The 27500-nt window shown below is 47.1% G+C and overlaps 1 protein-coding gene across 1 annotated transcript in view; it reads right to left on the reverse strand.

The window, feature by feature from the left end:
- gli3 (GLI family zinc finger 3) overlaps positions 1-27500 on the reverse strand; it is a 103442-nt gene that overhangs the window by 23213 nt on the left and 52729 nt on the right. The window contains exons 4-7 of the mRNA XM_077012596.1: positions 25816-25921; positions 8087-8292; positions 4680-4832; positions 1435-1633 (exon numbers count right to left, since the gene is read on the reverse strand). Coding sequence (XP_076868711.1) covers positions 1435-1633; positions 4680-4832; positions 8087-8292; positions 25816-25921 — 664 coding nt within the window. The remainder of the gene's footprint in view (positions 1-1434; positions 1634-4679; positions 4833-8086; positions 8293-25815; positions 25922-27500) is intronic.

The following is a 27500-nucleotide window of genomic DNA, read 5'->3' on the forward strand; positions in this document are numbered from 1 at the left end:
TCCACTCCGGTGTTTCCAAAAACAATGATAACCTTCTCAGTTTATGTTGGAATAAAATAGATTTCAGATAGAAAGCTGGAGAAACGCAGCTTCACCATCTATTCCAAACCATCTCCTCCCTGGACGCAGGGAAATACAAACACATCCAAAAGACTGAATGTATTTTTAAGGCACGATTGGGTATCTAGGTCAAACACGAGGCCAAGTGACCTGATCAACCCCATGTCACTGACTAAGCCACATATCAATATCTTTCTCACTCAGCAGCTTTGTGGTTCACTGCTGTCCAAAACCCCTTCAGGACGGGGCTGACTGAAAGTTTTCCTACAGATTAATTAAGCTTAAGTAAAACAGGTTAATTAAGCCGCTAACCAGCGGGCTGCTCACTGACAGTCACACAAGATTTGGTTGGGCTGGCTGGAATACACACTGACCCAGCCCGGGTGGCTGGCCCAGAGGACCCCCACCAGCCTCCACCAGCCTCCACACGGCTGCACACACAGTGACGTAGTTTCAGTTCTACAGTCCCTCGATTTCCCATTAGAGCTCATGGTGGAGTCGACCCGGTGCCGTCCTCCTCCCCCTGTCCCCCGCGCTGTGTCCCCTCCATCCGTCATCCGCCCGCTACACTCCCCCCCCACCCCCACCCCTCCCCGGACGTGAGCGATAGTGCCGTGTCGGGCTCTCCTGCTCTGATGTGGGGGGGGGGGGGGGGGGGGGGGTTAATCAGACGATGCGTATTGGAGGGAGCGTGGAGCGCGCCCGTGCCGACTCCCGGTCAGAACCGACCCCCCCCCCCCCCCCTCCCAGTTTGCTCCACCACCCTGCGGCCATCCATCACGGCCCACTCCACCCGCTTTCCGCTGCGCTCTTCCTCGCCATCCATCTCTCCGTCGCTCTCGCTCCCCTCCGCCCGCCGTCTTCCGCCTGCCAGCGCCCGTCTGCTTTGAACACGCCCCTCTCATTAGGGAGAACGCCGGCCGCGCTTTATCACGCCGTCCTGCTCCTTCCCGCCGTGTCTCCCGTCCCCGTATCCTGTTTCCCGCCACCTCCCTGTCCTCCCCGTCCTCCCGCTCAAGCCTCAGCGTACCCGTCGTACAGCGACTAGGTGGGCCGACAAAGCTTGACGCTAATGCGGAGCGTGGAGATGGGGTCAGGGGTCGAACAACCAGACCCAGCCCAGAGACGTGCGCAGACGCAAAGGGTCACGCAGCATCACACGCATCACCACGTGAGGCACAGCGCAGTAAACGTGTCTCTTCGGACACCAGGAACTACACGGTGTTGCTCGATCTTTGGGGATCACTTACTGAAAATGAGAGGTCACTTATCCCCCCCTCTCCCCCGCCCCGTCTCCCAGTAACACCACGCCCGCGATCCGGTACCTGCGGGACCCGAACGGAGCGGCTGTGGGCGGCGGGCGGCGGGCGGTACCTGACGGTGCCGACGGACAGGTGGCCGTAGGAGCCGCTGGTGGAGGTACTGGGCCGCGAGCTGTTCAGGATGGTCACCAGGGAGTTGGGCGAGTTGCGGATCACCTGCAGGTCAAAGCTGGAGTCTGAGTGGGGCGAGACGGGCAGGGGACGCTTCCTGCTTTGACGGGCCAGGAGCCTCGGGCTGGGAAAACGAGAACCTGAGAGTGAGAGAGAGAGAGAGAGAGAGAGAGAGAGAGAGAGAGAGAGAGAGAGAGAGAGAGAGAGAGAGAGAGAGAGAGAGAATTAAACATGTCATGCTTGCATAAAAAGGTGCTAGGCCAATGTTCTGCGACAATTCCTTCTTAAAATATGGTGCAGTTCTCATTTCACAGTTCCAGCAGGGTTCAGTGGGGTTTTAAAAGCTTAACGGAATCTAGCCACGTGATTGGACGATCACTTCAAACTATATCTGATACTCCTCCCATGTAGCCATTCATACATTCTTTGCTGTACCACAGTGCAGAGAAGGCCAGAATGCGCCCATGTCTGTTGAAAGAAATGTCAGTTCTGATATGTTCCCAACAGTAGTCATTGATAAAATGTTAGCTAGACGCTTTATGGTCATGTCAGTCAGGAACAACTGAATCATTTCTGACAGAGTTTCCTTAAGTGGATCCAGTTCTTTTTGGCTTTTGGGTTTGGCACTTGAGGACTGAACAATCTCAAGAAAAAAATGTAAATGGAACTTTAAAGACCAATAATTATGACAATTCTATTGAATACACTTCCTCACTAAAATTGATTTAATTTAGTGTAATCACTAAAAAGAGAAGAGCTCCATTCACTCAATGACCACATTTCACACATTAAACACACACACACACACATGTACGCGTGGCAGAAAAAAAAAAGCAAAACGCACGAATAACAACGTCTTTCTCTCACCCACGTCTGTGTCACAGCAATATTTAATCACGTTTAACGTGTTTGAGTAGTGCGGAGTGCAGGGGCTGCATTTGAAAAGCCTTCACCAGGAGACTGCCTTGCTGAAGACAGGCCTTCCACACGCACACAATGACGGGCATCCACAGATTAAGAAATGACTTTTGTTGTCTTTTCACTCGCGGATGTCACAAACAAGAAAGGCGGGAGAGGCACAGTGAGGAGGGAGAGGAGGAGAGGAGGAGAGGAGGAGAGGAGGGAGAGGGTTGCGTCGCTGAGGGGATAGAGCTCTTTTGTTACGTGGAGTGACACAATGACTTTGTGACTCACTCACCCCCCCCCACCCCATCCCAGTTGTTTTAAATTTTATCGGAAGGCAAGCACGCGAAATAAGATTACTCTGTCTTCCCTCTCTTCCTCTCTCTTTCTCTCTCACTCTGTTCTCATTTGACACTTCAAGCATTTACTTTGCCTGCCATTCACATGTAAATCAGTGGATGAGTGTGTGTGTGTGTGTGTGTGTGTGTGTGAGTATGTGTGTGTGTGTGTGTGTGTGTGTGTGTGTGTGTGTGTGTGTGTGTGTGTGTGTGTGTGTGTGTGTGTGTGTGTGTGTGAGCATGTGCATGTGTGTTCATGTGCTCGGAAGCCTGTAATACATTGTCACTCCTCTGCCTTGTAGAGAATTGTGCTTCAGGACTTTGAATGGATATGGATTTGAATGTGTGGGGCATGCACACACAAACACAGACAGACAGACAGACAGACAGATACACAGACACACTTCCACTTTATCTTTTAGCTGATGATTTAACGATTTGACAGATGTTCAAAAGCACTTAATCATAAAACACAATCTGCATTCCTCTATTACAAATACAAAATAAATCCCCTTCACAGTTCACCTGGTCACAGGTCCATGTGCCACCTTGTGGAGCAGGAATACAGCTCAGGTGATTTACACACAAACACTAGCCACACAAACCAACATCACTCCACTGCAGAAATGTGCACCTAAAAACAACGTTCTGACATACAAACACTTTTGTGAAATTCTAATGAACAGTGAACAATTCACAGAAAACACGTAGCCCACTACAGAAACTTCAAAAGATGTCATTCTATATACAGATGTCGGCACCGCATAGGTCTTAGCAGCGCGCGTCATGTAATTAGCGGCTAACACATTTAAACAATACCACCATCAGAACCCAAACAGATAGGGCAGGCCTGCCCTTTCATTACCCACAACCCCCTCCAGCAGTAATTGCACTGATGTGAGCTCAGCTAAAATTCACAGCCACCACTGCTACCCGTTTCCACTATTAACAAAAGCCCACCGATAATGGACTTTTCTTTTTTCCCCTCTCGCTCTGTGTCTCTATATCATAAAAGTGAGCTTTAAAGTGTTAATTTGGCTGGCGTGGAACACACATTGTTGAAACAGGGATGAGTTATTACCCAAGCCGGATCACAGCCGATCTGTGAAGTGAAGGAGGCTCTCCGTCTCAGAAACACTGGGCCTAATTGTTTTGTTTCAGTCTATTAATCTTAAACAGTGCCACAGAAAAAAGGATTTCTCCCGTGATGAATAGTGGGACATTCCAATTCCCACTTAATAGCAATTAATTTTCTGATACCAGTGCAAGTTTGGCTAGTTTTAATTAGTTTGTAAGGGAGAGGAGGGTTGAGGGGTGGGTGAGCTAACGAGAGGCTGACTAAATACATTGTCATCAAAGGCGGGCAGGCCAGTCAGTTCAACCACTCTCAAAACCACCGGGCCTCTAATTTCCTATTTACACTTTAAAATAACTCATTAGCATAAGTTCTACACACATTCATGCACACACACACATAGGCACACGCATGTGCACACATGTGCACTCCTCCCCCATTTGAAAGCATTAAGACAATGGCTCATTTAAATCAGGTCACTCTATTATCTCACTCACTTTTTCCAGAAATGGCACAATCTCTTTTTTTCTATAATGGTGTGTTTAACATGTTTAATGGCTTTTTCCTTTTAAATGCTCCATTCATCCAGAAACCTGAGCACTATGAAAAAGAGCAGTAGTTTGGTACTGTCATGACTAAGTAAGGACATTAGTATAGTAGTATGGAAGTATGCAAGTATAGTAGTATGGAAGTACTACCTTCGGGGGGGGAGGTTAATTTCTCAAAATACAACTCGAGTGTGAGAAGCTAGGCTGCCAAAGGGAAGTATACCATTCGAATCTGGATCCAGGTCACACTATATACACATGGACCTGGAGGGTACGGTGGTGTTTAGATTTGGAACAGGGCCCAAGTGTAGACTCTGCTCACCTTCCAGGGCCTGCAGGTAGTCCATGTGCAGGGCGTTGCTGCCTGCTCCGGTGGACGACACGGCGGAGGGGATGAAGTCCGCGTAAGGGCTGCGGTGGCCGGCAAGTAGCGCCATCTGATGATAGTACTCCACCGTGGTCAAACCCGGGTGAGCTGCAGAGCACCGTGGCGACAGAGAAGCAAGAGTGAGACGAGGAAAGACGAAACAAGACACAGATAGACACAAGCTCAGTCTGCCAGCACCTGGACTCACTGGTGTTCTCTGCGTAGGTGGTAAGGCCTAATAATCACTGTTGCTTTTTTGCTAGCGCTGTGTTATGTGTTGCAAATTCGCTCTACGGTTCTCAGCTCTGGCCCTGTTTAGTCACGCTGGAAGAGAATTAGAAAAGAAAGTGTTTTGTAATACCTTGTGACCTGAGGGCTTAGGAGCGAGTGTGTGTGTGTGTGTGTGTGTGTGTGTGTGTGTGTGTGCGGGGGGGGTTGGGTAATGCCCAGTGCGATTATGGATGGGGCCGTGGATGGAGGGAGAGGCAGCGGGGTGTTATCGGAGAGCGCAGTGCTACACACCTCCTCCTCCCAACACACCTCCCTCCCCTCGCACCGACCAACTTCAAACTCCATTTAAAAACAAATGGTCCAGATCTCCTCAGATCTGCATGCATTAAACAACAGAGGCAATGCTCCCTCTCTTTCCTCCCCCCCTTTCTCCCCCTCTCTCCCTCTCTATCTCTCTCCTTCTCACCCCCCTCCCCCCTCTCTCCCCCCTCTCTCCCCCTCTATCTCACCCCCCTCTTTTCCTCTCCCTCTTTAGTCTTTTCTTTTTCTCTCTGCCTGTCCCTCATATTCGTAACTCCTTTATTTTCCCTTAACATCCCATAAACACACACACACACACACACACACACACACACACACACACACACACACACACACACACACACACACACACACACACACACACACACACACACAAAAAGCATAGTAGAAGAGAATCAAGGATAGAAAGACCTCTGGATGCAGAAACAAAAATCAGTTTAGCTGCACAAAGTGTTCCAGCTAATTCCTGTTTATTTCCCCCCAATTTAAAGGGAAAGAATAAAAAGTAAATAAACAAATAAATAAATGAGGGGAAGAAAGGATTCAAATGGAGGCCCAAACTGTATGGATGGAATATGCATCTCTGATTGGTTGCATGAATGCAAGTAGACAAAGTCCAAATTAATTGGACATGGGTATTACGGCGTTAAATGGAGGGGGAGGAGCGGTGAGCTGCTGTCTTAATTGCCTCCGTTGTTACAAACTCTCTCCTGAAAAAGGGGTCGTTTCGAGAGACGTTCTGGAGCTCCTGATGCAGGAGGGCAGATTTGAGGACCGGGTGGGCCGCTGATGGGGTGGGGGCAGGGATGGGGGCGGAGCATGCGGGTGATGGGCGGAGACAAAGACGAACTACCGCGTGACTCTGTGAGCCGCGGCAGCCAGGTGGTGTTCTCGTTCAGTGCTGGGGGGGATCTTGATGGGGGGAAGAGGGAACTCAAGAGACAGGGCGTTCAGACCGAAGAGAGGAGAGAGAAAACGAAAGAAAAAGGGAGAGAGAAAAGGAGAGACAGAAAAGCAGAACGGCCTATACAATTTTTATATTTTCAAGTACTGGTTCAAAATGTTCACAGAGTATGACGTGTCATACTAAGTCTAAGATGGTCTAAGGTCTTAAAGTGTATGTTATGTGACTTAAGAATGCTTCTTTAAATAAGATAAAAAGCAGTGAAAAAATTAGGCGCACAATCTTTGGGCCTGTTGAGGTGTGTCAGAGTTGATGGGTTTGGACTGTGTTTTTTGGTGTATAATTGGTATCTAATCCACAAGATCAACTGAAACTGGGAAGAGGGAGGTGGCTCTTGTTTCTGATGCCAACAACACGGTCTCTCTTCCATGGAAACAGATCCTGTTTATAACCTATTTTGGAAGAGACTTTTAAAATCATACTAGAACATACTGTGTTGCCCTATTTAGAGTGACCTACACTCTACACTCTATGACCTTGGTTTGAAATAGTGTAACTCCCCAAGTCTGATCTTACACAAGACACAACCGAAGCGGGAAAATCCACCTTCGAAATATTAATTCAGTTACAAATAGCAAATAATGAACTAATGCCCTTCAGGCCGTAACAGTGATCCATCTGGCCAGGTTCCACGCCTGTGCAACCCCTCGGGCTCCTACACTACACTCTAAAACGTAGCTGATGTGGGATGGAGCCACGGTTCGATACAGTGGCGATTATCTGCGGCCTCTGGGAGGGATCTCCAATTGGCCTCCTTCAGTAATTGAGCTCCAGGCTTCAATTAAAGCTCCACGGCTGAGCGGTGGGCCAAGAGACCGACGCAGTGCGGAGGCTCTTTAAAAACAGCACGCTCCCGCCAAGCCTGTAATTGATTTCCCAGCCTGGCTCCGTGCAAAGCACCCAATCGGATCCCTGCAGGCCTAAGCCCGCCCCGCTCTCCCCCCGCCTCGCTCCCTCGCCCCCTCCAACCCGTGCCCTCTGACCTCGGCCCTGGCCGCGATTCTCCGACCCACCCCCCACCCCCCCCAACCGTTCGACTTTGACTGCAACTGCTGCGCGCGCCGGTCCTTCCTCTGGAGGCGGGGACGTGAGAACAGGATCAAAGGGAATGACCCTGCCGAACGGTCCGGCTCGGTCCGGCTCGAGGCTCCCCTCCTCAGCAAGAGCATTCGCACACAGGCTTCCGACGATGCTGAGCACGAGGTTATATAAAGGTCCACTACGCTTGGAATCGTCGTTGTTAGGGTACGTTTGGTCTGCGCTGTGTTAAAATCTCAAAGGCAAGCGTAAAGGCTGGAGAAAGCCCTGCTGCTAGAATTCAGGCGTAAGTCCCAGATGTGTCATGTAGCTTCGGTTGGGGTCCATGGAACAAACCTTATGCTCAGTGGAAGGGAAGGATGGTCCCTCTCTCTTATATCACACCAGTGGTGGTACAACAAAGCACCCAACGAGGTGCATCGTGAACATGAAACACCCAGCAGTATTATAGTGCTCTTAGTTTGAAAGACCGAGATCATGCTTCATAGGAAAAGTGTTGCATCGTTACTTTTTCACCCTGGTGTGATGTTATTGAGTGATGGAAGGAAAGACCTGACTGACTGGCGTGACTGACTAGTGAAAAAATGTCGTGATGTTGTGCTGCCACCTTCACTTTCACACGGGCATGCTGACACGCTGACAACACTGACAGAGTTCCTCAAAGAGAAGCTATAAAGAGCTCAGAAACGTTGGTGTCCATGCAAAAGAATGTTCCAAAACCATATGTGGAGAAGCTGTGATCTCTGCTATAGGGTGCACATTAGAAAGAATTCCAGAGGCCCCCAGAATGGGTCCCTGAGGTACTCACCATCTGCAGGGCTCAGTCCCCTGGCTGCAGAGATCATGGAGAGGGGGGGACTGCTGTGGAGGGAGCGGATGTAGTCCATGTAGGGGTTGATGTACGGGTGCGGGGGGTTAAAGGGCGACTCTGCTGCAACCGAGGGGTTCCGGTGGGGTGGGATTCGGATGACGGAGATATCCGAAAATGCGGGGCTGCCTGCCAGCGCGGGAGGTCTGGATTCAGAAAAACACAAAACACAAAATGAGTTAACAACGTAGAAGTGGTTTCAAGTATAGTATGTACAGTATGTATTTGTTTGTATGTGTATTTAAACATCTTAAAACTTTCAGCTTGTGGTTTACTCCAAGTCTTTCAATCTTTAAAAAAAATTCTATGTAGAACTGAAGCATTTAGAGTAAATCATAGAAGTAAAAGAGCTCTGAAGGAACCTTTGGCATGTGTGCAATTCAGTCCCACTCTCTCCTCCAGGTCCGAGTTCTCTTAAAACGTAGAATGAACTAGAGCAGGAAATGAATGGTGACACTATCTATCTGCCTCCATCTGCAGGGGCCAAATCTTAGAGCAGGAGGGAGGGAGAACGCCCGAGCTAAATTCCAACTCTTCCCCTCACAGACATTTCCGAAGATCAAAGCCAGCTTTCAGCACAGTGTCTTAATCAGACAAAGACGGCCAGGAATTCTCGTTGCTACCCACAATGCTGTGCAATGTTTTCTTAAGTCTGCAAGTCTTGAGAGTTTTGTTTTTATAGGCCTGTAAACCTGCAGATACCACTCAACCTCTTGCTTTTGGATATTCATGCCTTTTACTCATCATAGGGAGTTCACACATTCTGGAGAAGCAGCGTAGTCAAAGTGGGTTTGTACAAGCATGTCGAGGAATGATGAGGTGATCATACCGTGCTTAGCAAGGCAACACAGAACCTCTGCTGTACAAAATACAGACTCAAAGAGAAAAGACTCAAACAGGCAAGCTTGAAACATGCCACTGCTGGCTGGGTTTAAGAGTGCATAATAACTAAAACTCACGATATTTTAGCACAAGGGTACTCGTCTTCATGTATATCTTCAAAAGACTATTTGAAGTACACCAAAATCAAGGGAAAAAAAGCAAAACACACAGACCAACACCACAACATCTTGAAAAAGAAAAAAGTCAGAAGAGGTTGGAGGCAATGGGAATTGTCCTGTGAAGAAGTTTGTCTAGAGGTGACCTTGGAGAGAAGTAAAGGACCGGAAGGACCCAATTATACCCCAATCTTGTCCCCTCCACCCGTTCCCCTGCCAGTCTCTGGAGTCCGGCCCACAGTCTTCTAATAAAGAAGCTCAGTTTCAGCCTAATGAAGGAACGGCTGTGCTAACAAAGGGGTCAGCCACAAACCCCCCTCTGCTTAGCGGGGAATTGCTGAAGGAACTTCTAGTCCTTACCAAACTGAACAAATGGAAGACTTATTTGTTTTTAAGTTTTGTGTGCATGTTTATAAGAACTATCTTGGACTGAGGGTGAAGATCTAGGATAAGTTCCCTACAACATATCGATGGAGGACATGAGACATTAAAGGCCCCATCTGTTTGTAGATAAGCGTTCTGCTCTGAGAGAGCTGATAAGCAAGGCTTCGTGGTCATGAGAATAGACAGAAGATATGCAAGTGACATCATGAGAGTTAACAACTACTTCCTGTTGAATTACTTGGTGAAAGGGCAGGTGTACCAAACTTGGAGCTAAATTAACATTAGCTTGGAGCTTCAAGTTAAATTCAAAAGTTACACTGAATATTAATAAAGACTAGAAAGGCAAACATGCATTTTAACAAAACAAATCTTAAAAGTTAAAGGTTAACTTTATTCACAAAACAAATCCACAATATGTTTAAACAATTGACAAAGTGTAGTCAACAACTGATGTACAAAAATAATAACTCAAGCCCAAGTTTACAAATGTTTGCACCAAATGTTGCAACAGTGCCTAACTGTAACTGTAATTTTGTGTGTCTTACCATCATGACGACTAGTTATACACACCCACATTCTCTGTGTGATTCCCCTCAACTGGATATGTGTGTGTGTGTGTGTGTGTGTGTGTGTGTGTGTGTGTGTGTGTGTGTGTGTGTGTGTACGAGGGCGTGTGTACGTGTGCCCTCATGTCCTGCATCATTAACTTAGCTCGGTAGACAGGACTACAAATGCTCAGCACCTACTCATCACGTCAGTAAATACAAAGAGTTCACACACACACACACACACACACACACACACACACACACACACACACACACACACACACACACACACACACACACACACACACACACATACTCTGCGTAAGCGTCCATGAAGAATGACTGTCTCTCTTTAAAAGGCAATGACTGCAATACCTACAACATTCATTTATCTGATATCACGACACTTTACTACAAAATCAATACCTGCAATAGTGGCTTTTACACGAGCGTGAAATCGATGGCCCTGTGGCTGTGACAACAAAAACCTTTACTGATCTAAAGCTACAGAAAAGTCTTGTGGTCCACTATCACAGAGCCCTCGTTAAAGCCCCGAACCCGCAGGGCCGCTCTAGTGGGAATATCTAGCATTTATTTTACACCCACTCCAGAAGAACTGGATGGAGAGAAGAGCCTTGTCTCTATTTATCCCACTGGGACAGAAGACATTTTGCTGTGGTGCTGCAAATTCAGCTTCTGGGAAAGTGTGAGGGAGTGAGGGAGACCAGTACAGCCAGCTAGCGTTAGCATGGCGATTAGCCCCGCTGCACCTCAGCCACTGTGACACAGGCTGTGAAAACCATCCCTGTCGCGGGTTTCCACCTCAGTCGTACTGCAAATAAATAAAGATCAAATCTGTAAACAGACGACGGGACTCGGGGGAGGCCGGGCCCGGGGCGGCACGGTGGCGTGAGACCCACGTTCAGAGCTTTAGAGTTTCCCCATCAGACGACTCCCCCTTCCCCCATTTATGCTGTTGGGGCGGCACATTTGCGCCGATCGAACAGATGGGTTTGGTTTTTCTTTTTTTTTTGGTGGCTCCTGGTTGTTGTCACATGTAACAAGACAAGAAGTAAAGCACAAAACACTGAGGAGATTACGTGGATTTGACCATCTGCTGTGTAGCAGTGCCCCTGTGTGGGTTTAACATCAGATGCCCCTGTGTGGACTTAACAGCTCCTGTTTACACACAGCGTGAGCACCTGTCCACAATGATAAGCTCCTGCCCAACAACTCACTGGTCCTATACAGTTAGTATTAACAGCATAAACCATTCATGGAGGACTTGTCTGGCCCACAGTGAGGGACCTGACAACAAATGAGAGGAGGGCACTAAATTCTTGGCTGGCTAATTGCTAATGTCCAAGTGAACTGCATAAACCTCTTTCTCCACACTATCCCTTTAAGAATCACACAAAGTAAAAGATAATGAAATAAGTATTATGATGAGTGTGTGACTGTGTGAAAATTCAGACAATGTTGATGCACGGATGATGAACACAGCCAGAGTTTGTCCTCAGTCCGCATGGTGGAAGGGTGAAAGGTCAAACACTCAGACGGGACTCAAGGCACAAGGCCTCTTTTCAGCACAGATGTCAGCTTCACATTTGGACTTGTCTGCTATTTGTGTGGCGGGCTACAATTTTCAGGTGTGAGTGGTACGGAAAGCAAAGGACACCGATGATGTCGCGTTTCCCATCCGGGCGGGTTTCATCAGAAGTGAAGCAACGCTATGTTGGCTTCATGTTGAAACGTGCAGCAGTGCCGAGCCAACCAGTCATGCCCTGAGGGGGTGCGGAGAGAGGACGGTGTTGAGAAAGACCGGCGAGGAAGACGAAGGAAGCGGAGTGCGTGAAGTGGTGATTAGGGTGGGTTCACATATCTGCTTGTGTGTGTGTGTGTGTGTGAGTGTCTATATGTGAAAGGAAGAAAGAGAAGGTATGTTCATAAGCATGTGGGGGCATATATATTTTTTCAGCACCGATACACTCAGAAGTATGTCTCTGCCTTACTTTGTGACATGCCATTGTGTATGAGGAAACCGGAGAGAGTGTGTGTGAGGATGACAGGAAGAATGCGAGGGGAAGCGTACGCAGACACACACTCCCCTTCAGACTGAACAGACTACCAGTCTTACTCCTGATTAAGATTTACATCAAAGACTTGGGTCCGCTGTGGTCAGGCCAGCTCTGCTTTAGCAGGATCATGACATGCAACGCGCAAGGAGAGAACTGGAGAAATAAAATGATTAAAAAGATGAAATAAAGGCTTAGGCGGCTTTTCCTTTTGCTTTGCGATTCCCACAGTCTCCAAATGACTATCCTTAACTGCAGAGGCAAAGCTCAACATATGGAAACTATTTCCCCCTCATCTCTCTCTCTCTCTCTCTCTCTCTCTCTCTCCTGTTCTCCATTTCTTTATCCCCCTCCTCACCACACAATTGCCATTTAAATGGAACGATGTGTCCATACTGCTTTTCTCCATACGTAAGCCCGTACTTACAGATGAAATATGAAATAAATTAAAACAAACAAGACGGTTCGTGTGCTCGACTCTGAGAATGATGGGGCTGGAGTTAGTCTAAGACAGGAAACAGTATCCCGCTGTGTCAACACTGCGGTGGCGAGCGAGCGTGACGGCGTCACCTCCGTTACGTCCCCAGTCTCGGCATACCGACCAGATCCATTTCGCAGCTATTATAATAATGGGGAAATGAGCACAAACAGTCCAGCATGAGAAGTGAAATCATACTCATGTAAGCGCACACCACCACACAGTCTGCCTCAGAAGGGCTTCATGGAGGCTTCTCCCACACCCATGGACCTGTAGTCCAGGAGAACGATGAAAGGGGGGGAGGGGGGGGTGGCAAGGGTAGAAGAGAGATGGCCCCTGACAGTGGAAACAGCAAGCCTTTAATGCCCCCCCTCTCAGAGATCAAAGGCACAGACCAACTGAGCCAGAAGAGATAGAGAGAGAGAGAGAGAGAGAGAGAGAGACAGAGAGAGAGAGAGAGAGAGAGAGAGACAGAGACAGAGAGTGGGAGACCACTAGACAGAAGCCAGAGTAAGGTAAGAGGCAGACAGGGTAGAGGATGAATGGGGTAAAGACAGAAAAGAGGAGAGTGAGGAAGCCCAGGGACAAGAGGAGGTGGTGGAGACAGTGAGGACACTGGAGCTGGTGCGTACGGAGGAGGACGAGTGTCATGATGGACTCACGTGAAGGAATGACTGAGATGAGCGAAAGAGGCAGGCAGAGATTATGGAGATGGAGTGGAGGACCCGAGAAAGCACGTGTGTCTGTGCTAGTGAGGTCTGTGCTCCTGCTGTGAATCTGTAACATCTCTGTACAACTTCCTCATTCCCAATGTCACAGCCTCCCGTGCCCCTCCCTGTAGGGGGCGACCAAGGCTTGCTAGGCAAGAGGGGCAGTCATTACGGCCTCCTGCTGGGAGAGGCCAGTTATATTTGCAAATATTAGCCTGTCCTTCCCTCTCTGGCTACTGAAAGAGTATGACAAAGGGACGGAGAGATGGGATGTCTGATAAGTGAACTTGTTCTTGTAGACTCTGTGCAAAGGGGCCAAGACTTTGCTACTGTCGTTAGCCCCGCCCTCTTCGTACAGTGGGGTATGACTTTGCCAAGTTAGCCTGTCTGTGCTGCGCTGCTGTAACCGAAAGCTCGTAGACCAGAGGCGTGTGTGATGTGTTGGGGAGCTCTGAGGTCAGAGATGCAGTACGTGTGCTTGTGTCTTGTTACTTGAGCTCTGGGTTTCCGTGCTCAGTCAGACGTTGCCTTACGAGCTTCTGGAGTTTCACCTGCATGACCAGAAACTGTTGTGTGTGAACTTTTCACCTTCTACCCCTATACACGCACTCACTGGTGCCCACATGATCTGCACCTGCATGCTTAGAAAAAAAAAAACACACCCAAAAGGACACGCACAAAGACACACGCACATGCACACACACACACACACACACACACACACACACACATACACACGGCAAAGCACACAGTGTTTTCATAAAGACAGAATGACACGTTTATCTTGGGTCACTGGCTTCAAGCAATCAGGTCCTACGGTGTCACTCAGCTACCCCTGAAATTCTGCATATACACACCCGTCCGGGTCCTGCAGTGACACCCATGAGACTCACGCATTTCACGCATCTGTCCAGATACTTGCAGCGTCTGGAGAGCATGCTTGCACTTGGCAACATTTGCTTGTGTGTTGTGAGTGCGATTAACGCATCGTGCCTTAACACTCCATTTACAAAGTCCTTGTTGGAGTTTAGCGTGGACGTAAACAGTGTGCAAGGGGACAACGGCAAACAACAACACAGGACGCTGCAGGCACAGCGAGAGAATCACCGAGCCATGCCGGCTTCCTGCCCTTCAAGGGCTCCTCCAACCACAAACAAACAAGCCCACGCAATGACAGACAGCCAAAGAATGAAAACGTTCCGCCCTCTTTTGCCCCCTTTGCCTTTCCAAATAAACAAGCTTCTTTCAGGCGTCCCTTCCGAAATCAGTTCGCCAAAAAAGGTGTTGAAGCTACCCAAACTATGACGGACTGGGTTCAAGCCACCGGTTCTGTGCTACATGCGTTGGGACATTTTTTAGAAGCTCATAATGGCCTCGTGCTGACGGCTGATGCAGTTTCGTGTGAGAATTGGACCGATATACCGGACCGCACATCACATCACAGCTTCGGGAGGGAAAAAAAAATCCCCCCAGACTTTCCTGTTATGGCTAATACTTCTTTTTCGAAGGTCAAAGTAAAGGGCGGGCGGACTTAACCCTGTGGCCTAAGAAGAGGGAGCCAGAGGGAGGCCCTGAGGCCGGAGCAGGTGGGGGAGGGGCGGCTCCCCAGCGCCACAGCAAGAACGCTGGGAAAGAAACGCGTGCGCCCTCGCCTCTCGCCCGGCACGTCGGTTCTCTGTCCCGCCTCCCCATTCTGGAAACCCAGACGAGGCCCGGAGCTAAAAACCCAGCAGATTACACAGCTGCACACTCCCAGCACACTATAGCTCAGTCAAATGAGTCAGTGAGAGAGACACGGAGAGTACAGAGATAGTGATGACGCAGGTGAGAATCAAGAGTCTGTGTATGTGTGTGTGTGTGTGTGTGTGTAGGACTAAGGCGCTCCACTGAAAATCCCTAATCGTGTCATGTGTAGATGAGAAACTAAGTAAACTGAGGGGAAAACACCCCCACCCCACCCCCCCAAAATCTATCTCCTGTTCTTTTCTTCTAGTAAATTGGCGGAAGGAGAAAAAGGGCGACTGGTGGGCTGTCAGGCCTCGGTGTGGGGGGGGGGGGCACACATAGCACACATAGCCTACTTTATCCTTGCCATTTCATCCATCTTGTTGGACTAATAAAATGTCAAGCACAGTGCGTTGATATTTAATCATGAGTGAACAGTTGCGAGGGGAGTGTGTGTGTGTGTGTGTGTGTGTGTGTGTGTGTGTGTGAGAGAGAGAGAGAGAGAGAGAGAGAGGAAGAGAGAGAGAGAGAGGGAGAGAGGAAGAGACAGAAAGTGAGCAAAGAGAAAGAAAGGTAGAAGAACACACAGCTTTGTAATACCATAATGAACTTATTATAAATATGATAAATATGCTCACACAAACATACACACTAACAAGGATGTGAAAGCACTACCAAATTCACACACAAGATCAACACAACCAGGGACACTTGCAACATGCAACACACACACACACACACACACACACACACACACACACACACACACACACACACACACACACAGTCTTATGACTTAATGCTTTTATGTTATAGTTTTATACTTAGTTTTTTGTATTTCATTCCAACGTTCTAACTTCAGAAAAAACCACAGGAGGATGGAATTCATTTTGGTCAGTATGCAACAACGTACACCTCCTTCAGTCAAGAAGACAGTAGGCTACTGGGACTCTCGTACGAGTCACCTTCCGATATGTTGGTGAAATAATTCAAAAGAACACGGTGAATAAAGTGGTATGGTCCTCAAACCCTGTCCTGCAGTCCTCCGTCCCCTCCACAGCTCATCTGCTGAGCTCATTACCCTGAGCAGAGGCCTTGCTGACCACATGTGGTAATACCATCCTGCAACGTTCAAGCTGCCCACATTTACACGCTACTTTAGGAGAGAGGGATGAGATAGAGAGAGAGAGAAAGACATGAAAGACAAGAGAAAGATAGAGACGATGTGGGTGCAGGGTGAGGGGGGGACAGTAAAACACACGCGAGAGACAGACTTCTTTTTTTTTCTGTCGAAGAGCAAGAAGGATTTATAGCTGTGTTCTGTAAAGCTGGTTACCTTCTATAAGTGGCCCCAGGAGTGCAAGTGCGGGGCCCGAGGCTGCACTCTCTGGGGCTCGACGTGGGCACTCGGAGCGCATGCTTCCCGCCTGGGCCCTCTCCTGTGGGGCCAGGGGCCCGGCGTCGGGGACGCACCGGCCCACCTCCCGTCCCTCCTCCCACGGAGGAGCCGTGTGCAGCAGGGCGCTGAGGGAGAACACCGCTTGGACCCTCTAGGGGGCCCGATGCCGAGTCCCCCCCCCCCCCCCCCCCTTCAATAATCGGACTCTCCAGATGAAGTTTGACGTGGAACTTGAGGCCTGAGTGAAATCCACTTTTGTAAATAATCTCTTCATTAAACGAAATGACCTCCGACTGCAATGGAGTGGGCTCAGGACCACATGATTTGCACACAAATGATGTCTTTTATATCATTTAAATGAGGTTATCGCACCCTGTCATCACACCATGTTAGGAGCGTGTTTACACACTTTTGTAAGGGCATGTCAGTGTCAGTGTTTTGTAGTGTTTCATTGGTTCCATTAGTTTAGATGTTTGCAGGTTTATTAAATTTTTTAAGACTACAAATTCTCTATTTACATGATTCCTTTCTTTTGCAGGTAAACCTCAGTGAGGATGAATAATTCTGTTTGGATTGTGTGTTTGGAGGAGGAGCTGTTTTGAAAGAAAAAAAAGTCATTTGTGAATTGTGTGTCTGTGTGTGACTAAAAGGATGAACATTCTTTGCAAGCGTAAAATTCCTAATTGTTGCTGTTATTTTCCCTGTCCAATTAAGAGGAGACAGTGTATTGACAAGTAAGCCACACCCACTGAATGACTGACAGCCAGCATCCTTAAAATGTCTGACTGTGATTACATGGATTTCGCCTGTCAATCAAACAATGTGTTTTATTTTCATCCTCATTTTTCCATCTTCCTATTTTCCTTCTTTTTGAGAAGGACTTTTGAACATTTAGGGATTTCATATCTTTTATAAATAAATTTGTTGAAAAGCAGACCAAATAAATTTTCCAAGGAAAATGACTGAAAATTTGGGAAATAAAAAAGACAATTTTATTGTTCAAGACCACTAATCATTTAAAGTCTATTAGGTTTTTTTCCCCTTACTTTAAACATCTACTACCAAGATCAAATGAACCAGATAATTTGTTGCAAAAATTACAAGAACCCTCATAAATCATTATTGATATTTCAAGAAATTCAAAGTAAATAAAAGATTGATGATCAAAACAAAAACACACTAGCATGATCTAACGTCACTAAGACAAAATGATAAAAAAGCACATTTTAAACATATGAACACCATTCATAATTAAGGTGTCTGTGCAGCAAATTTATAGGAAATCCAGTTTGCAAAAGATACTGATAAAAATGTAAATTAATTTCTAAAATCATTTTGTCAAATACTATTCAACCTATTCTAATGGGATTCTAATATTCTCACATATATTTTTGAAGTAATTATTCAGGAGAATACGTTTTGAAATTTTGATGGCTAAAATTAACACAACCAAAAACGACACGTGTAATTACTGAACGAAAAATGTACTTGTTTGAGCGCTTATTTAAAATGACGGGGATGCTCCCGTTCTTGCCTCACCTTGTTTTGCTACTCCTCACACTGTAGTGAGGTGCTCCCATAATACCCTGCTGCCTCTTACAGGCTTAAGAGTAGAAAAAAGAAGTGTCCAAGCATTTAGGCTAGGAAACCAATGTATTACCAAGCATGGGGAGGAAAAGATAGGGCTTCAATCTGCACCCATTACTCCTTTAGAATTTATCTCACTTTCTTTCCAAATCCTGAAATTGCTTGAGAAAAAAAGCACAAGAGCAGGCATTTTCAAAAAGTGGCATGCAACTTTCTTTGCATCTTCTCTCTCTCCCCCTCTCTTTCTCTCTCTCTCCCTCCCTCTCCCTCCCTCTCCCTGTCTCTCTCTCTCTCTCTCTCTCGTGAAAATTGAAGAAGCTTAATGTCAAATGTGGCTAAAGCCGGCCTCTCCATATCAAACAAGCCAGCGCAAAAATTACTGTGGCGATGATAAGACTGCCAGATAGCATGGGTAGAGCGAAAGAAGAAAAAGAAAGGGAGGGAGGGAGAGAGAAAGGGAGAAAGAGAGAGGGAGAAAGACGACAGAGGGGAAGTGACTCCACTCAATTATCCTGCAAAATTGGTATGAGTGAATATTTTTCATTCAGGTGACTGATGGTATCTGCTGAGCAGCAATACAGATAAATAAGGGAGCTTTCCGTCAACTATAAACATCATTAATCATGAGGCCAGCCGCTGCCTGACCGCCCGTCCTCACACTGCGGCACAGGAGAGAGGGATTAAGTGAGAGAGAAAGAGAGAGAGAGAGAGAGAGAGAGAGAGAGAGAGAGAGAAAGAGAGAGAGAGAGACAGGCAGCTCTTCAGCTATTCACCCCAGAGGAAGAGGGCAACTGAAGGCCTACTTAGATTTGGAGGAAGAGATTTAAGGCTCTGCATGTTGAAATGTTAAGTTTTTTCCAGTCTATTCATGCAGTTTGATTCATTAGTAGCTCTATAGCTAAACAGATGGGACTGTTCAGTCAGAAATTTCAGTATAAAAATAATAAACTCCAGCACCAAGTTGTTAGTAGATAAGACTACAACTTGCACCGTAAGCTTTAAGAACAACTAAGAACAATTTCTTGATCATATGTATGATTAAGAAATGTTTCTATAATTTTCTGAAAATAATTTTTTAAACCTATGCATGTCTAACCTTTCACATTTTACTTTTGTTGATGTTTGCAATATGTAATATTTCATACTCACTCAGTGTGTAAAAATGGCAGTACACAGGCTATTTTAGTTTTTTTTTTAGCACGGAGAGCACTAAAAGTGTGTGTGTGTGTGTGTGTGTGTGTGTGTGTGTGTGTGTGTGTGTGCGTGCACGCGCGCACGCGTGTGTGTGTGTGTACTTGCGTGTGTCTCAAGGGGGTTGGTGAGATAAGAGAACATGCTTTATGCTAAACAGAGCATTTCTACACAGTGTGCAAGCTGGACTCGTGACAGTTTACATAAACAACAAAATAGAATGAACTCATGCACACAACCAGCCAACACCAAACAGGCACTGAGGGTTCACGTCTGCCATTGCCACTTCAGGTTCTGACCCATTTTCCAGTCAAATAATCAATGCTATTCCTTCATTTTTCTAAATGCAAGCATTCATGTCACCAGGAACTGGTGGAGCGTCCCCCTCCCCCCAAACAATCCCCCCCACATCTGTTCTTTTAATTTACAGGTTGAGGCTTATCAGCTTTTTAAAGAAAAGGTTATTACAAAACCCCCCACACTGTCCAGAGCTATAGATGACACGCGGATGGCAGCGGCACGGAGGCGGGTGCAGGGCCAGGCTGCAGTGGTGCTGCCACACACACACACACACACACACACACACACACACACACACACACACACACACACACACACACGTTCACAAGTTCATTCACACCATCTGCTTAGTTAGGGTCATTTGATTGGTCACTTCTGAAGCAGGACCTATATGAATTATATATATTTTCATGGAGACAATACCTTTAAAAATTCTGTTCTGGAAGGAAAGAAATAAAGAGAGAACAAGAGAAACCACCTTTAAATTCTCTTAAGAACTAGATTACACATTAAAGTTTTTTTCCAAATCTGCAACTGGATTTGGATTTACTGTAAGAGCTACTTTGCTTTTAACGCTTCCAGAGTCTTCCAGCTCCTCCTTGTCTGTAAACTGTGACTCTCCCTGTGTCAGTGAAAGTGTGAAATGGGCACATGGATCCTGTTTGATGTTTGGTTGTTTCTGAGATTGTGTTGAAGGCCCACTCTGGCAGTAATGCTGGGTAACTGCTGGGTAATGGACTCGTGGCAAATGCCTCAGTTTGTCCTGTCAGGTCGCCAAGGAAACCAGACTTGGCGTTTGTGTGTAAACGGGCCTTGTATATATATGTGTGTGTGTGTGTGTGTGTGTGTGTGTGTGTGTGTGTGTGTGTGTGTGTGTGTATGAATGAATGAATGCGTTTAGGGGAAAGGGAGGGGTGGGGCACACACTTTTTATGATTAACAGGAATGATCATTTTAGAATTTAGAATCTCCTCTTATTTCTGTGCATGCCTATCTACACACACACACATGCGCGCACACACACACACACACACACACACACACACACACACACACACACACACACACACACCTTTCACCTTCATAATGTACTCATACACTTCTCAGGAAGGCCTGGCTAATTGGCTAGTTAGTAAAATCATGTGTGTTAGAGCAAGAGAATGCTCACTATTCTGAAGATAGGTTCAGATTCTTTAACTTCCATTACACATTACATTCACATGTAAAACGATTTCTGCACGTCTGAAGCAATTCTTCCTTTTGTGTTGCTTTTGTGGGAAGATATGCCAAATACCTTTTATTTAATTGGCTTAACAGATTGCTTCGAACTTCATCTTACTAGTCAGTAAGGAAGCTTGCATATCCGTTCCTTTGAAGAGTAGGAAAGATTAATTTAATGCCTTCTGTACGCTATGCCAGACTTAAATACAGCAAGTAGGTGCTCCGTTTGGTAACTCAATTTATATTACAATTCATATGGACATCAATTTATATGCCAGATTTCTAGGTTAAACTGGACCGTTATCCAGAGAAGGTTGTGATTCTAATTTGGTGTTGCAAAGTCACGTTCTCGTCCCTGGCAATGTCCTCCATTGGTGGTGTGATGTCCTCCTTTCAAGGGGTTATACAGCCGCCCCTGTCCCGTACGCTGTATTCCTGTGAGAAATGTGGCATACAGGTCAGCTCTGTCCTTCTTTAGTGCGGTCTTTAATGCTGGGGGCCACACCGTGGGGGCCACACCGTGGCCCTCTCCCGTATGAATTCTTAAACCACACAATTATCCTTGTCTGTAATTGTGCTTTCCCTTGGCCTAATAGCACTGCTGCAGGAGAAAGGCGAGCAAAAAGAACACAAAGGACAGTTAATTTGTGATTTCCTCTGCTCATTCGCAGGCAAATTAAGTGTCAAACAGCTAATATGAAGCATATTTCATTTTATGAGCTTTTAATTTAATTCCGTCCGCTCATATCTGGGCTGTTAGCGGCGGTTAGCACGCCACGCTAGCGGCCGCCGCTCAAACCAAAGGGGCAATAAATAAACATGTTTCAATTAAAGTCTTCCAAAAAATAATAACGTGCGACTCGGCTAACTATTCCTTGCCGACAAGCAAATCAGCAGAGGCTGAGGAAAATGAGATGGTTATTACAGTTGTGACTTTTTTCTGTCTCTCTTTTCCTTTCTCTCTTTTTTTCCGTGGGGTTGATGCCCACTCGTGGCTGAGGCGCGCCGGCTGGATTGATGGCAGAGCCGCGAGGTAAACGCGCCTGTAATTACAGGCTGTAATGAGGGGCTGCATGGGGAAGTACCGTAATCATATCCCGCCTGTGCTTAGGCATATATTTAAGAGCGCTAATAACGATTAATTCTGTTCACCGAGGAGAACTTGTCTTAAAACAATTCAATTTTTCTTTCTTAACCTCCTCACCCCCGGCTCCATCAATCCCGAATACACCGCCGTGCTTTCCGCTTTCACACACACACAGATAGAGAGACAGAGAGAGAAAGAGAGAGAGAGAGACACACAGAGAGACAGACCAGCAGCACATTGCAGAACTCAAGTAACACCAAACAGAAACGTTAGTTAACCTAAACCATAATCTCTAAACTCTCGTCGTTTTGTTGACCTTTCCCTCCCTTTATGGTGTAGTTAGAATTTCAGAATGTCAGCAAAGGTGCCCTGTTGACAGCAAGCATCACACATACTGGTGGGTTTTGACGGAGCGAAATACAATTTCTGCCCACCCTTACAGCTCCGAGGCTGTCAATGGTAATCAATACAACATTGAAAAGAGGTTACTGAAACGACAGGTACCTGCCAACCACATCAGAATTTCAAATCTAAACATTAAAAAAAGAGTAGACCTGGCTATCACATACGAAGGAGAGACACTGTGTGCAACGTAGGTCCTGAGGTCCTGAGGTCCTGTTAAATACAACAGAACTTTTTTTTTTGGAGGAGGGGGTCAGAAATGCAGGTATTTTCCTCTAAAATCATCATATTTATTACGGCCATTGCTTCCAACATCATAAACTCAGAAATCATAATCGCCAATCGTTTACACTTCCTTTTTATTAGACACAAAATAAGAAGGATCTGGAGTAGAGGAGATTTTCACCTTAAATATTATGACTGAGATGAAGAGGTCCAGGGGCGGATAAGCACCCAGTACCGACTAACACCGGCCTGATCGTTTATACTTAAAGTAAACCCCGTAAACAGATACAGTAACTACAAGCCGTCCTCTATCACACTCTGAATAAGAGTGCTTGCCAGAAGGCTACGTAATATTAGTGATAGCGGACGCTATCATCACTCTTTGTCATATTGGTGCGTTCTGCATGATGAATATCTTATACGCCGTTAAGCAGGTACATTTAGGTGCGTCTGGCCACTTACAGGCGCGCAGGGCGAGCCGAGCGCGCGCCACAGATAACGCGAGAGAGGTGTCTGCAGAGGTACACGACTTCACCTTTAATTTAATTCACCTGCTCCGTCGCCCCCTCTCTCTCTGTCTCTGTCTCTTTCTCTCTGACCTTTGCCCCGCCTCTCTTCTCTTCGCCGCCGCTTGATAAAGCACGGCGGATCGTGCATCTGAGTCTTGTTTGAGCTGCGTGTTGGCCCATTATCTTCGCATAAGCTAAATGCTAAATTATATTTGCCATTTTGTTTGCGCTGACACGGGACATCAATCAAGGCCCTGGGAGCGACCCCCCCTCCCCCCTCCCTCTCTCTCACGCCTCTCTTTAGCGCGCGGGTGTTAGAGCGAGGAGATGACATAAAAAATTCATTACTCTTAGCAGCATTACTGCACATGAGAGATATGACTTCAGAATACGCAGAGAGAGAGAGAGAGAGAGAGAGAGAGAGAGAGAGAGGGAGGCAAAAGAGAACAGGGGAATGGAGAGGGTGGAGGATATAATGATGAAGAATATCAAACATAATACAGCCCAAGTAGCTGCCCCAACCAATTTGTAGCCCACAGAGCCATGATCACTTCCTTCCTGTTAGAAATGGAGCAAGAAGGGCAGAAGCAGAATGGAGCAGAGAGGAGAGAGAAAAGAGGCCCAGCATAAACACCAACACGCAGGGCCAAAACACCAACACGCAGGGCCAACACACCAACATGTAGGGCCAAAACACCAACACGCAGGGCCAACACACCAACACGCAGGGCCAACACACCAACACGCAGGGCCAACACACCAACACGCAGGGCCAAAACACCAACACACAGGGCCAACACACCAACACGCAGGGCCAAAACACCAACACGCAGGGCCAACACACCAACACGCAGGGCCAAAACACCAACACGCAGGGCCAAAACACCAACGCGCAGGGCCAACACACCAACACGCAGGGCCAACACACCAACACGCAGGGCCAAAACACCAACACGTAGGGCCAAAACACCAACACGCAGGGCCAACACACCAACACGCAGGGCCAAAACACAAACACGCAGGGCCAAAACACCAACACGCAGGGCCAACACACCAACACGCAGGGCCAAAACACCAACACGCAGGGCCAACACACCAACACGCAGGGCCAAAACACCAACAGGCAGGGCCAACACACCAACACGCAGGGCCAAAACACCAACACGCAGGGCCAAAACACCTCGCAAGTGTTATGCATGCAGATGCAGAAAGGGATTTTTAAAAGGAGGAGAAAAGAAAGGATGAAAAAAGGTTAAAAAAGAGAATGTGCCAGAGGAAAGAAGAGATGACCTGGCAAGGAGCTGGGGAATTCCACACACACACACACACACACACACACACACACACACACACACACACACACACACACACACACACACACACAAACACACACACACACACACACACACACACACACACACACACACACACACACACACACACACACACACACACACACACACACACTTTCCTGTAATCCTGTTCTATACATTTATTCTGGCCTTCCATGATGAGTCAAAGAGACAAGGCTGAGACTGTGAGCTTGTGTTTGTGTGTCCAACTGCTTATGTGTGTGTGTGTGTGTGTGTGTGTGTGTGTGTGTGTGTGTGTTGGGGGGAGGGGGTCAGTAAATGTGTGCATACACACCTGAGTGTGTGTGTGTGTGTGTGTGTGTGTGTGTGTGTGTGTGTGTGTGTGTGTGTGTGTGTGTGTGTGTGTTGGGGGGGTCAGTAAATGTGTGCATACACACCTCAGTGTGTGTGTGTGTGTGTGCGCACGCGGGTGTGAGCACATGCTGAACAGCTGTAGCAAGAAGGCGATTGCCGTGTGCGTTCTGACAGCGCTTGATCACAGCGCTTAGGGGGAATCACACGCGAGTGGGCCATGCCGTCTCCTGCGTGCACCGCTGACGTGCTCATTTGCGTGCTCTCTGACACGTGTTGACATGACGGCGAGCGTAGCTCCCACTACACGCCCCTCACCCCCACCCCACTCCCCCCGCCCTTTGATTTCTGACACCTGGGGAGACGGAGGAACTCAGAGCCACATCACACCCTACGGGGAGACATGGCTCACACATCACCTAATACTCACTACACACACACACACACACACACACACACACACACACACACACAATACATGCAACTTCTGCTTTGTAGCACCACCTTTATACAAATGTCACTAATTTCAAACAAATCCTGTACAAAGCAGCAATGCTGCTCTTTAATCACTTACCTCTTTGCATTTAAAGAATATGCACAGCTGCTAATGAGCTGAGTTGCGTTTTTAGGTTGAAAAGCTGTCAGTACTGCTGGGACTGGGCTGATGACTGTCACACTTAAACAGTGAGACTCTCGGGGAGTGAACGCGTGAGTTTGTGTTGGGTTAGAACTGGTACGTGGTGAGTCCCATGGTGCATATGTGCGTGCTTGTGGGTGTGTATGTCCTGTGGGTGTGTGCCTGACCATCGATGATGTTCTCAGTGAATTAAATCAAAGGCCCTGGTAACAGGTCAGATAACAGGCATTTTGCTTATAAACTGTAGGGAAAAGTAGATCATGTCTTATATTTTAATAAAGTATGTGTTGAGATATGAGATTTCTCACAAGCCTAACGTCTTCGGATTGGTAATATTGATAATTTCAACAAATCACAGCAGCCTCTGTCCTCCAACTCTCTGCATCATAGACCGCTGATCTCAGATGACATTCCGGGTTGGTTTTGTTCATGTGCATGTGTGTCTGCTCCCATCAAAAGTTGTGCTCACAGGGACACTTTCGGGAGTGTGTGTGTGCGCAGGAGCGTGTGAGTGTATGTCTGTACTTACACGTGGAGCGGTGGCACCGGTGACGGTTCGTAGATGTAGCGCCCCTGCGTATGTCTGTCGTCGATCGGTACAGGAGGATGAAACCCGGGGAAGAACTGAGCTGGCGCTGAAACAGTAGATGGACCACACGAGAATCACTCCAACAGTCTAGTATCATTTAGTCACCATTCACTGCTAATCACTGCTCTCCACATTTACACACTCAGCATGGCAAACTGGGGAACTCAACATCAGATTGCCTGGGTTTAAAGTACATTGTCTACATTTAGAGTTTATCTCTTCCTTTAAGAACCTTACAAGCTCAAAACACACATTTAAAAAAATGTGCTGCCTTGAGGTGAAACATTTTTGTGTGTGGTTAAATGGAGGTTTAGACATATGTATCCCTGTGTTTTTAGATCTGTGCAAAGAGATTGGCTGATTTGTTCGATCCAAACGGAGGTGCAAGCTGTGATTCGTCACAAGCTCTGGCGGGAAGTGGGAGGGGTCCGTAAATCCCCAGATAAGACATCAAAAAATAATATGCTGCCATGAAATCAGCTAGGGAGCACAATCTTTGCATAAACACCCAACAGGAACCAAAGAAAAACAGAACACAGTAGTTATAGCATAAGAAAATAGTCCAATGAGTTGAAACTTTGACTGTCTGAACTCTGAGCCTGAGAAGAACTGAAGACCGAACTCTCTGTGTTACGACTGAGGAACAGTCCAAGGAACAGTTCACTGAACAGTCCACGGAACAGTTCAGGTTCCTCGTTTCCCCAAAAGCACAAACTTCGTCGTCCCTCCCAGTTAAGACCTGGTCCTGCAGAACTCACACACACCTGATTCCAATCAGCATTTAATTATCTAGTCAGGTGTGTGAAATGTGTTCAGGGCGCTGCACCGCGGGGCTGGTGCTGAAGATTGCTGGGTAATGATGGTCTTCATTCTAGTGTGGGGAAACTCTCACAGCCACAACAGACTTTAAAGGGACGTCACTTAGAAGTAAAAGAGAAAGAATAAGAGAGAAGGATGTAAAAACAATAATGAAAGAGGTACAGGGAAAGAAATGAGTGCAAAATGTAAAAACATGGAAGTAAAAGAGAAAACGCGTCTTCGTTGAGTTCACATCTGGGCTCTATGTGCAGAGGTCACAGGGCCCCCCCCGCCGGGGCCGGTCAGTGGCGCTGTGCTGGGGTCAGACCCCACCCTGCAGCTGCACTCATGGGCAGGGCTATGCCAGCCATTAAGAGTGTAGTGTAGTCCCAGTTTTCATGGGGACAGACATAACAAAACAACTCCCAGGATAAGGACGCACAGACTCAGGGAAGGGCCACTGGAGGATGAGGAGGAGGAGATGAAGAGGATGATCGCTTGTCTTTTTTTCTCTCTCTCTTATATCAAGGGCTTTTATTTGAATCCGACTCTAAAGTTTACATTGCTGAGGTCCTGCATATTTTCCCTACACACACACACACACACACACACACACACACACACACACACACACACACACACACACACACACACACACACACAAAAGCACCCCATGCCACCAGAGGTACACACTAACAGAATGTTGGGCATGAAAATAAAAAAGGAAAAAAAAAAACCTAAGAAACAGGAGAACAAAAGGAACAGAGGAGGAGAGGAGTTGTGGCCCGTCATCCATCTCCGCCCCATCCGGAGGGGCTGGCCTGGTC

Source organism: Brachyhypopomus gauderio, chromosome 7, assembly GCF_052324685.1.
Source record: "Brachyhypopomus gauderio isolate BG-103 chromosome 7, BGAUD_0.2, whole genome shotgun sequence".
Lineage (NCBI taxonomy): Eukaryota > Metazoa > Chordata > Actinopteri > Gymnotiformes > Hypopomidae > Brachyhypopomus > Brachyhypopomus gauderio.